Consider the following 12,704-nt stretch of genomic DNA (forward strand, 5'->3'; position numbering starts at 1 on the left):
AAGTATTTGAGGTGATGGATATGTGAATTAGCTCAGTTTAATTATTCCACATTGTATTCATAAATCATAACATCACTTGATACCCCATAAATATATACAATTATAATTTATTAATTTTCAATTAAAAATAGACATTGAAAAACAGAATTAGAAGTAAACTTGCCTAAGTATATCGAATGTTTTCCTTCCCTCACCTTTGAGTGTGTAATGAGCTGGACTTAATGACTGGCTTCCAAAAATTAGCATATGGAAAGGGGAAGTGGTAGCTTCAAGGTGGAGAACCCAGGCAAGCATTACCTTAGGTAGTGACTTCATGTTGAGAGCATGCACTTGTGATGAAATATCAGGAAAAGGACACTTCTCCTCTGAGATCTCCTTCTCCAAAACAGAAGAAACACCACAGTCTCATCAGCTCAGTCATCCCAGTCTAGTCATGAGAAAAACATCAGGTAAATTCAAACTCAGGGCATTCTGCAAAATGCCTGACCAGGGCTCCTCGAATCTGTCAAGATCATCATGATCAACAACAACAACAAAAGGACAGTCTGAGAAATTTTCACACCTGGCCTTGACTACGGAGAAATGGTTATACGCAATGATAAATCCAGAACTGAGTCCTAGAAGAGAACATGGACTTTGAAAGGAAAACTAGCAAAACCCAAATAAAACCTGTGTTTAGTTAAGAGTAATGTACCAACATGGATTCATTAGTTGCGACAAAGGAACCACAGTGATAGAAAACTTGAACGCTAACGGTAGCTGAGTGAGCTGTAGATGGAACTCTCTGGACTATCTTTGCATCTTTTTTGTAATCCTGAACCCTCTCTCTCTCTCTCTCTCTCTCTCTCTCTCTCTCTCTCTCTCTCTCTCTCTCTTTCTCTCTCTTTCTCTCTAGAGGGAATCATTGCCAGGGGAGGAGGCAGGGAAATGAGGAATGAAAGGCGGGAATTGGGGTTAGTGTTGTCACAGTAGGAAGATGACCCATTGTTGAGGGTGAGCTGATCAAGGATGAGGGGATAGTTAGGAGGTTGGTGAACCAAAGACTAAAAGGTTATGAAGGAGAACCCTATGCAAAGCTGAAGAGGCAGTAAAGAAATAACTACAGAAGGAGTTTGGTAGAAAGAACTGGTAAATTTTGTACTGGAGAACGGATGATGAATTTGATAGGGAATCACTGAAAGATGAAGGTTTGAGCCTGGCTGCCTGGGGAAACTGCAGTGTCATTTGCAGAAATGAAGTTATGCCAGGGAAAATGGAGGCAAGAGGAGGAAGGATTCAGTTTGGGACATATTGACTTAGGAAAGGAGAGGACATCCAAGTGCAGGTAGATGTAATGACTTGATAAGTAATTTTAAAGGGATGTCAGATGCAGTAAAACAAAACAATGTAACCTAAGAAAAATGTGGGGAGAAATACACGTTGGAACTCTGAGCTGGAGTCATAGGCATGGGAGAAGGAACTCGCTGAACTCTAGCAAGAACATAAAGGGAGGTTTGGAGGAAAGAGCTGAGGGCAGTCTTGGGGAGGCAAAGAATGGAGTTCCAAGAGGATCACAGGTCAGGCACAGTGGCTCATGTCTGCAATCCCAGCACTTTGGGAGGCCAAGGCTGCAGAATCATTTGAGGTCAGGAGTTCGAGACCAGCATGGCCAATATGGAGAAACCCTGTCTCTACCAAAAATACAAAAATTAGCTAGATGTGGTGGTGAGTACCGTTCATCCCAGCTACTTTGGGAGGCTGAGGCAGGGGAATCACTTGAACCCGGGAGGCGGAGGTTGTTCCAGCCTGGGTGACAAATCAAGACCTCATCTTTTTAAAATGTAGGGGGAGGGGGGAAATTGCAGGACCACTGCAGGGTCACAGGCTCCACTAGCAGCAGAGAGGGGAAGCAATGCAAGAAGATTGTTCAGCCTTGACACTGTTGACATTTGGGGCTGGATGATTCTCTGGTGGGGCCCGTCTTGTACATTGTAAGATGCTTACTTAGCAGCATCCCTGGCTTCTGCCCACTAGATGTCCACCCCTCCTCTAATAAGGACAATGCAAAATTTCTCCAGACACAGCCAAGTGTCCCCTTGGGGATGCAGTCAACCTAATTGAGGACCACTGATTTTGAGTTAAACTTCAGTTTGTGAGAGAGAAAATATAGAGTGAAAAAAAAAAAAAGAGAGAAGGAAGAAGGAGAGATCACTACATCTATTTCTGCTTTGCAAAAATCTCAAAATCCAGCCACCAGCATGGGTACATTTAAAAATATCTCCTCATAGTATCTGTGGGATGAATTTTGTAGACAGGAAATCTGTGCATTGTGTGTGTCCTTTCAACAAAGCTAAAGTTTCACAAGGACTAATTTCCTCTGCAAGTGGAAAGAATGATTCTATTTTTGCAGGCCCAAATCCCAGGCTGAGCTGCCTCCCGGGCCACACACAGAGCCACAAATGCCCAGGAAAGTTTATTCTCTCTGTGCATGAGGTGGCACTGTTTGCAGAAGGGTACCGCTGTTTATAACAGATGTTAGAAAGACAGGTTCACGATGGCAGCCAACAGAGCAAGACAGCATTTTCCAAAGTGTACATTGCCCACCTGGTTGTTTGTTTGTTTGCTTGCATGTTTGCCTAATAGCTCAATTCTTACAAGCTCCTTTTCTGCTCAAGCATCTGATTGGGAGTGTATGACATCCCATGATCCCAATGCAGCCAAGAATGTTATGTGTAGTAAGACATCGGAGCCAAGGCATTCCAAAAAAAGGTAGCTATTTCTAGAAGTTTTACTGACTCTTTCCAAACAAGTTGCTCACTAATAGCAAATTATTGCTCTGAGTCACCTAAAACGGGCACCCTCATCCTGTACCCCTGGAACGGTGTGAGGAGAAGAGCTCTTCACTTCTATGGTATTCTGCCCTGTAACCCAGAACCACAGTATAATGTTCACAAAAGCATCCGGTAAACCCAGTCCAATCAAGGGACATTCTACAAAATATCTGAGGAGTACTCCTCAAAATTGTCAAGGTCATGAAGACAAGGAAAGACTAATTAATTGCCACTCATGGGAGGAAGCCAGTGAACCATAATGACATGATCCCAACATGGGATTCTGAATGGAATCTTGGAACAGAGAAAGGGAGCCCATGGAAACAGAGGAAATCCCAATGAAGTCTGGAGTTTACCTCATGGTAACTTACCAATATTAATATCTTCATTTTGACAGATGTTCTGTGGTTCCATAAGATGTTAACATTAGGGGAATATGGGCGAGGGATTCGTGGGATCTCTCTGCACTGTCTTTCCAACTTTTCTCTATATCTAAAATTATTCAAAAATTAAAAGTTGATGCAAAGGAAACAGAACCCCTAAAAGTGATTGGATATATAAACATTTTATATTCGAAATGTGTTAACTGAAAATCTATTACAGATCCAGTTCTGAATCTCGTTAGCAAGTTTAAAGCAAGGCCAAGAAGATGCAATCCCCACTGGAAACCTTATGAGACAGTTAGAAGGGAAGGGGAGCAAATGTTCACCAGGTGAGCACTGGAACGCAGCCACTGCACAAATGTGACCCTGTTCTATTCTCACAGCAATCTTCCATGAAAAGTATTTATTATTATACATGAAGAAACTCAAGCTCTCCATCATTAAGTCACTTGTCCAGTATCACACTGCTGCATGTAATGGGCTTGAATTCAATTTCCTCTGTGTCCAACTGAAAATACCACAATTTCCACTCATGGCGTCCTCCCACCCAATGCAGGCTTGGTGCAAAAACGTACGACACAGGAGAGGAAATTGAGTTTAGGTAAGACTGAGAAAACTTCTGACGAATTTTCAAATTAGGAGAGGCATGAAATGAAGAGGAGAAGGAGCAGCTGGGAGCGTGGAGAAGCATAAACTCTGAAATAAGTGGCTAAGGAAAATGGAGATGCACAGACTGTGGCACAGAATCACTGAAGAGGAGAGGCATGCATTGGAATGATACAGGCTGTGTCAATATAGGGTCTGTTACAAACAAGCTATGCAAATGTGAGAAAACTGACCACTCTAACTTCACATTTCCCCTATGGGAAAAAAAAAAAAAGACAAGGGGTAAGGATGTCTATTTCAAACTATGTGGCGATTACATAAAACAATCTATGTAACTCTAGTAGTCTTATGGTTGGCACATAACATGCATTTAAATGCACGTTTCTCTCCCTTTCATGCAATCCCCTGATGCATCCCCGAACCTTTCTCGGTAGGAATTGAATGTGCATGCACAGAATGTGGATAGATATAGACTGTCACCCCCGTCATTGCAGAAGGAAACTGGTGAGTTATGCCCAGGGCAATTCATTCCAACTCTGATTCCGCTGTGGTTACTGCTGATGGACTCTAGGTGGCCACAGATTATACGAACATGTTTCCATGGAGCCTCATGTCATCCTGACATGCTGTTCCAGTCTAAGAGAACGGCTATTCTTAAGTTTTGAAAAGGAGCAACTGTTTTGGATACATTTTCAGTGCCAGAACTCTTTCTCCACTGCTTTAGATTTCTCAGTAGTGAAGTGAGAAGGAGTTTTGACAGCTACAGAGCAACATTTCCAAATGAGAAAAGAAAACAAGGCAAACTTTTTATAAATTATTCAAATAATGTATTAAATTCAAGGAAAATAAAATTTCTATTTTATGGTGAAGACTGATGCTTCCTAAGTCTATTGGTAAGCTGAGAAACTGCTCTGTGAGCTCTTTCATTGAAAATATTGAATGACCACAGCTGTCAAATCTTGCTAAAGGTGTCCTCAGTTCACACTACAACATGCTTGGGTGCAGGGTCTGGAAGCAATGACAAATCAGTGAGACTCCAACACTGAGCTGAAATGTTCTGTTTTTGCAGTGACATCAGATCTTATTGTTACCTCTGTCTTCCTTCTGTCCTTCCCTCTCCAGGTGTAACTACTAACCCTTACTTGACTTATATTGCCTCTATATGAACTTTCATACTTTTTTTTTTTTTTTTTTTTTTTGAGATCGAGTCTCACTCTGTCTCCCAGGCTGGAGTGCAGTGGCCCGATCTTGGCTCATGGCAACCTCCACCTCCCAGGTTCAAGCAATTCTCCTGCCTGAGCCTCCCGAGAAGCTGGGACTACAGGCGCCTGCCACCACGCCCGGCTAATTTTGGTATTTTTAGTAGAGATGGGGTTTCACCATATTGGCCAGGCTGGTCTTGAACCCCTGACCTTGTGATCTGCCCACCTCAGCCTCCCAAAGTGCTGGGATTACAGGCGTGAGCCACCGCATCCAGCCTTTGAACTTTCATACCTTTAGCACACAAATGTATCTGTAAACAATAAATAGGATGTTCGAAATGCTTATGTTATTTAGATGATATCCTATACCATAAAGAACATATAGACAGAAATTAATTATTTCTATATATTCTATATATTTATGTCTATAGATCATATTTTATAAATATATATTCTATATGTTTGTGTCTATAGATATTTTATTAATACAGAATCTATATATTTATGTCTACATATTCTATAAAGAATATAGAATATATGGACATAAGTTCTTTATGTCTGCATATATGATAGGATAGGTACATATCCTATCCTATCATAGATAGGATAGATGAGGGCACAATTTGTTTAATTTTAAGAGCAGGATAGATTTTATTATAGGTATATCCTACAATGTATTTATGCATTCTCCTCTCAATGAACATCTAAGTGGCTTCCAGATTTTTGCTATTACACACAAGGCTGTAATTTGTTTACACAAAGCTTGGGGCTCAAATCCAGAGATCTTGGATTGCAATGCAGGTGTGAAGATTTTCAGTGGTTCCCCGAAAGAACTTAATAGGCAACCAGGGTTCCTCCGTCAGACTCCATCCAGACCAACTTAATCAGATTTGGAGGGTAATGTTTAGATATTACTTTTGTAAAAGAACCCCTGAAGAGATTCTAACAGGAGCCTAGGATTGAGATAAGCCCCTCCTCTAGAGAAACGCTTGTATTTGCTGGACAAGGAATAATGCGCATGAATGTGTATTATGCCATATTCTAGAGCAGTGATTCTCATGTACAATCATGGCAGAGAACTTCTGTTCTAGAATATAAACATGGTAATGGCATTTCCAGGTGGTTCAGGTGGTAGGGATACATACATCTTTAACTGTCCTCAATATTGCTAGTTGCCAACCAAAGAAAAGATCAGTTACATGTTTCCATCAACACACAGCATTACCACTGTTTGCAGATGAAGTGCATTCCTTTGTGATATTTCGTAATCCCTTGACTCTCAGTGACACCAGATTTTTTGTGATGACTATCCATTTGGGTTTTGTCTTCAATAAATATTATTCCATATAATCTTCCCATCTTTAAATGTCTTGAGGAATTTTTAAATTACTAATTTGTTGGGTATAAAATATGTGTATATGTATGTATATATCATCTAGAAACTATCCAAGTCAATAAATTGAAGTTACATGTGTGCTCTTCTGTTCTGTATCTTATTTTTTGCCTTATTTATGATGCTTTCCGTTGTACAAAAGGAAATAGTGTCTCTGTATTAGTCCATTTTCATGCTGCAGATAAAGACATATCCAAGACTGGGAAGAAAAAGAGGTTTAATTGGACTTACAGTTCCACATGGTGAGGGAGGCCTCAGAATCATGGCGGGAGGTGAAAGGAACTTCTTACCTGGCAGTGGCAAGAGAAAATGAGAAGGAAGTAAAAGCTGAAACCCCTGATAAACCCATCAGATCTTGTGAGACTTATTCACTATCACGACAATAGCATAGGAAAGATAGGCCCCCATGATTCAGTTACCTCCTTCTGGGTCCCTCTCACATGTGGGAATTCTGGGAGATACAATTCAAGTTGAGATTTGGGTGGGAACACAGCCAAACCATATCATTCCACCCCTAGCCCCTCCAAAACTTCATATTTCAAAACCAATCATGCCTTTCCAACAGTTCCCCAAAGTCTTAACTCATTTCAGCATTAACCCAAAAGTCCGCAGTCCAAAGTCTCATGTGAAACAAGGCAAGCTCCTTCCACCTATGAGACTGTAAAATCAAAAGCAAGCTAGTAACTTCCTAGATACAGTGAGGGTACAGGTATTGGGTAAATACAGTTGTTCCAATGGGAGACACTGGCCAAAATAAAGGGGTTGCAGGGCCCATGCAAGTCCAAATGCAGCAGTGCCATCAAATTTTAAAGCTCTAAAATGATCTTCTTTGACTCCAAGTCTCACATCCAGGTCATGCTGATGCAAGAGGTGGGTTCCCATGGTCTTGGGCAGCTCTGCCCCTGTGGCATTGCAAGGTACAACCTCCCTCCTGGCTGCTTTCACAGGCTGGCATTGAGTGTCTGCAGCTTTTCCAGGTACACAGTGCAAGCTGTCAGTTGATCTACCATTTTGGGGTCTGAAGGTCTATGGCCCTCTTCTCACAGCTCTACCTGGCACTGCCCTAGTAGGGCTCTGACCCCACATTTCCCTTGTGTACTACCCTAGCAGAAGTTTTCCATGAGGGCTCCACCCCTGCAGCAAACTTTGGCCTGGGCATCCAGGAATTTCCATACATCTTCTGAAATATAGGCAGAGGTTGCCAAACCTAAATTCTTGACTTCTGTGCACCTGAAGGCTCAACACCATGCAGAAGCTGCCAAGGCTTGGGGCTTCCACCCACTGAAGCCACAGCCCAAGCTGTACATTGGCCACTTTCAGCCACAACTAGAGTGGCTGGGACACAGGGAACCAGGTCCCTAGGCTACACACAGCATGGGGACCCTGGGCCCGGCCCATGAAACCACATTTTCCTTCAGGGCCTCTGGGCCTGTGATGGGAGGGGCTGCCGTGAAGGTCTCTAACATGACCTGGAGACATTTTCCCCTTGGCCTTAGTGATTAACATTAGGTTCCTTGCTGCTTCAGCAAATGTCTGCAGTGAGCTTGAATTTCTCCCCAGAAAGTGGGTTTTTCTTTTCTATCACATAATCAGGCTGCATATTTTCCTAGCTTTTATGCTCTGCTTCCCTTATGAAATGAAATGCATTTAACAGCACCCAAGTCACCTCTTGAATGCTTTGCTGCTTAGAAATTTCTTCTGCTAGATACCCTACATCATCTCTCAAATTCAAAGTTCAACAAATCTATAGGGCAGGGGCAAAGTGCCACCAGTCTCTTTGCTAAAACATAACAAGAGTCACCTTTGCTCCAGATCTCAACTAGTTCCTCATCTCCATCTAAGCTCACCTCAGCCTAAATTTTATTGTCCATATCACTATCAGCAGAGGCCAGATGGGGAAGGGGGAATGAAGGGGAAATAAAAGAATATAAATATATTTATTACCACTGAACTGCACACTTACAAGTGATAAAGAGGGTACATTATATATGTATATTTTACCACGACAAAAATAAATTTTAAAAATAAAATCACTTTCTTCTCACCACTTACTGCTGAGTTATTGCTGGAATAATGAATTAGTACTACAGGTAAGTCATGTACCTAAGTAAGTAGTAAAATAGAGACAAGAAGAATAGTTCAGTGGAATGTAGAACATAGGGAATCTAGTCTGGTGAGATATAATTTTGTTGGTGTTGAGTTAATATACAAATTCTACTTAACTGGGCTTTCCCATGAAACTGGTTACATAGAAACAGCTAACAATCATTACAATACCAGGTGAACCTGATCCTGAAACTCATGTTCTTTGCAAGTTTCAATTATTGGTTTTAGTTGAGATAAGAACTTAAAAGGATACGTGCTGAATGTTACCCAGGGAAAAAAGTTACATAGAATAACTGGAGATAACTTGAATATCTACGTGATGCCAAGAAAAAGGAAAATCCTTCCTTATCATTCTACTATTTTTTGTTGGAATAATAAATTACCACAGACATCTGGTGGTAAACATGTAATTAGCAACCTAAAGACAGCTAGAATTAGCCAGACCAAGTAATTGATTCCAGGAAGCTGAAGACAACTGGCCTATACCAGGGAGTTCAATAACCGTTTTCCTCAATGCAAAATTCCAACCTCATGTTAGAAATATTACCTCATACAATAGATATCTACTGTATCCAAGTGAGTAATTAACTAGAAATAACTACACGAAACCAGTACCTGAAATAAACAAATTCTTCTCAATACTACTTCTTATGTCTCTGTGACATAAAACTAAACATTTAGTGGTACCTAGGCAAACAGCTGAATAAACAACTAGCAATTACTAGGAAAACTGGTTGAACATAGAAGGTTTAATAACCATTCTAGTCAATTCTGTGTGCTTACTTTTTTTGGATTGTTGTTTAGGTACTATGGATATGGTAACTAGAGTTACCTGGGTAAGAGTTAAATACAGAATCCTTCATAAAACTAGAATAACTGATTGAAGAAAAAGAAGTATAACATTGCATTCTCCTCAACATTTCTCATTTCTTCTTGGAGTAATGAGTTAGTTCTGTCAATGGGTAATAGTACCTAGGTAATTACAAAGCAAAAAATAAGAAGAGATGTGTAGAATAAATATTTGATACCAGAATGGTGAAAAAAAAAAAACATTCTTTTCAAATAGAAACTCTAATTTCCTGTGTGATTAATGAGTTACAATTAGTACTGGAGATATCTGTATGAGATGTGGATTTCATTTTGGGGGAGGGGCACACACTCCACAGATGAACTGCTGGGTCATATGGTAGATCTATTTTGATTTTCCAAGGAACGATTATACTGTTTTTCATAACGGCTGTACCGATTACATGTCTGTCAACAGCGTGTAAACGTCCCCTTCTCTGCACACCCTAAAAGGGTTTCATTTTCTCCACATCTTTGCCCTCATTATTATTATTATTATTATTTTTTGAGATGGAGTCTCGCTCTGTCTCCAAGGCTGTAGTGCAGCGGCACGATCTCAGCTCACTGCAAGCTCCGCCCCCCGGTTCAGCCATTCTCCTGCCTCAGCCTCCCCAGTAGCTGGGACTACAGGTGCCCGCCACCACGCCCGGCTAATTTTTTGTATTTTTAGTAGAGACGGGGTTTCACCGTGTTAACCAGGATGGTTTTCATCTCCTGACCTCATGATCCACCCGTGTCGGCCTCCCAAAGTGCTGGGATTACAGGCGTGAGCCACCCCGCTCGGCCCACTGTGGTTTTCATTTGCATTCTCTGATTATTAATGATGTTGAGCACATTTTCATGTACCTGTTGGCCAGTTGTGTGTTTTCTTTCTAGAAATGCCTATTCAAGTCCTTTGCCTATTTGTTAACCAGACTATTTATTTGTTTGCTATTGAGCTGTGTGAGTTCTTTATATATTTTGGATATTAACGCATTATTAGATATATGGTTCGCAAATAGCTTCTCCCAAACCATAGCCTGCCTTTTCATTTTGTTGATTGTTGGCTGTGCAGAAGCTTTTAGTTTCCAGCTTGCTCACTTGCCCTACAAATTTCAGCTTCCTAGACCCCACATTGTGTGAAGGTTTGAGCCACTTACTTAGAGTAAACCGTATCACATATATAATATTATTCATAAATGAATACTATATTATAGTAAATAGATGTTTATGATATATAACATTACACACATTCTCTCTCTCTCTCACACACACACACACACAAATATCCTGTTGGTTTAGTTTCTCCTTCTCTGAGGAACCCAGCCTGATACAGATACCCAGCTGAGTCAGTGTGTTTGCTGATCTTGACCTCTGGAAGCTAGTGCTTTAAACCACAAGAATGAAAAATTGTGAGGCACTATGTGGACGCTGGGAGAAGGAAGTGAGATGGAAAAGTTGTTTCATGGCATCCAAGAAGTGAATGGTCCTCAAGGTGTAGCAGAGTAATTTACAGGAGAGAAAGATGATTGACATCTTCGTATAGCCCTAAACTCGTCCCAGTTAGCATGGAGGGATTTTAGGTAGATGACACAGAAACTGGGTAATGATGGCAGGTGTGGAGGAACAGAATGTACCACTGAGTGGGGGGTCCGGGGGAAACATGTGGCAGAAATATCCTCCCGTGCCACATGATCTGCCAAAATTGAACATGGGGCATTTAGCAGGGGTGCCATGTCAGTTTGGGAACTATCCTTAGGGGCGCTAACCCAAATCTCCCTTTCTCCAACCAGCGCACCCTGCCTTCCTCATCAGATGTCACTCCCCTGCCACCTTCCTCAGTCAGGTCGCAATGGCGCTTTGTGACGTCGAAGGCCTCCCTTCCCGCCCAGGGCTACCATTGGCTGGGGAGTGGGGTGTTGACCAATCACAGCTCAGGGACGTGGTCGCCTCACTGTCCCGAGACCGCGGGAGGGGTATATACGGGGACCCCAGGCGGCCTGCGGTTGACCGTTGGGAGACGTTGAGCGGTGGAAGATGAGTCCGAAGCCGAGAGACTCGGGATCCCCGGCCAAGACCAAGGAGACCCAAAAGAGGAAGTCCTCTCCTCAGCAGGGCTCCAGCAGCCCGAAGAAGAAGGTGAGGGACCCACCCAAGCTCCTCCTCAGCTTCCCCTTGCTCCTTCCTCACCAGAATCCTCTCCCGTCCTCCCCTGGCACAGCCCCCCAACCCGGCCCACCCGCCTCTGAGGAAACGTCCCTGTTCCCAGCCTCCTCCATCCTCTTCCCTCAACCAAAGCCCTTCTGGGATCTCCCTTTGTCCTTCCAGGCTACCGGGGCGGCCAAGAAGGGAAAAGCAGCTCGTGGACGGAGAGGCGGGAAGAAACGGGCCGCGAGCAAGATGGCGGCGGCGGCGGCGGCCCCTGAGGCGGGGAGCGGGCCAGCGGCCCCCGGCCCCAGTGACCAGCCCAGCCAGGAGCTCCCTCAGCACCAGCTGCCGGTGGAGGAGCCCGTGAGCGAGGGGAGCCAGCACGACACCCTGAGCCAGGAGACCCAGCTGAGCGAGGGGGCGGCCACCGACGCCACCAGCTCCCTGAGCGGCGACTAAGTTCAGGCCCAGTCGCCAGACCTCAGAGATCTCACCAGCAGGGTGGCCCCTGGTGAAGATAATAAAATGAATGTGTTGCAAATGATCTCAGTGACTCCATGTTCTCTGATGGTGGGGAGGGAGGGAGGGGGAAAGAGGTGGGGGGTGGGGAGGGAGGGGGGAAGAGGTGGGGGGTGGGGAGGAGGAAGAGGGTTGTGTGATGGGAGGGAGGGAGGGGGACGATGGGGTGGTGTGATGGGGGGGAGGGAGGGGGCGAAGAGGTAGTAGGGCTTTGTGGGGAGAGGGGAGGGAAGGAGGGAGGGGGAGGAGAGGTGTGTGGAGGGGAGGATGGAGGAAGAGGTGGGGGAGGGAGGGAGGGAGGAAAGAGGTGGGGAGGGGGGGGAGGAAGAGGTGGGGGAGGGAGGAGGGAAGAGGTGGGGGGAGGGAGGGAGGAAGAGGTGGTGTGAGGGGAGGAGGGAGGAGACAAAAGTAGGTGGAAGAGGTGGTATGTGGGGGGGAGGGAGGAGAGGTGGGGTGTGGGAGGGGAGGGAGGGGAGGAAAGGAGGTGTGTGGGGAGGGAGAAAGGACAGAAGGAAGGAATAGGTGGTATGTCGGGAGGGAGGGAAGTGGGATCCCGCTGGGTTGAGGTCAAAGGGACAAGTCACAGTTAGCCAGACAGGAGGATAAGGATTGCGTCATGGCTGAGCATTGGAGAAAAGTTTCCCCTTCACGGGATGACTCTGCTTCTTGTAAGGTTTGTTTCTTCATGCAATCTTGCTAGCACATACACCAA

At 43.9% G+C, this 12,704-nt stretch overlaps 1 protein-coding gene across 1 annotated transcript; it reads left to right on the forward strand.

The window, feature by feature from the left end:
• The first annotated feature begins 11,352 nt into the window (after positions 1–11,352).
• Positions 11,353–11,932, forward strand: LOC115898622 (testis-specific basic protein Y 1-like). Its single transcript, XM_030933640.1, has 2 exons — positions 11,353–11,464; positions 11,654–11,932. The coding sequence occupies exons 1-2, from the start codon at positions 11,363–11,365 to the stop codon at positions 11,930–11,932; spliced, it is 381 nt and encodes a 126-aa protein (XP_030789500.1). The 5' UTR covers positions 11,353–11,362.
• Positions 11,933–12,704: the final 772 nt, after the last annotated feature.

This window comes from Rhinopithecus roxellana, chromosome 7, assembly GCF_007565055.1.
Source record: "Rhinopithecus roxellana isolate Shanxi Qingling chromosome 7, ASM756505v1, whole genome shotgun sequence".
Lineage (NCBI taxonomy): Eukaryota > Metazoa > Chordata > Mammalia > Primates > Cercopithecidae > Rhinopithecus > Rhinopithecus roxellana.

Coding starts and splice junctions, on each gene's coding strand:
- LOC115898622 (XM_030933640.1), top strand. CDS start 11,363: ATGAGTCCGAAGCCGAGAGACTCGGGATCCCCGGCCAAGACCAAGGAG. Junction 11,465..11,653: donor CCAGCAGCCCGAAGAAGAAG/GTGAGGGACCCA, acceptor TTGTCCTTCCAG/GCTACCGGGGCGGCCAAGAA.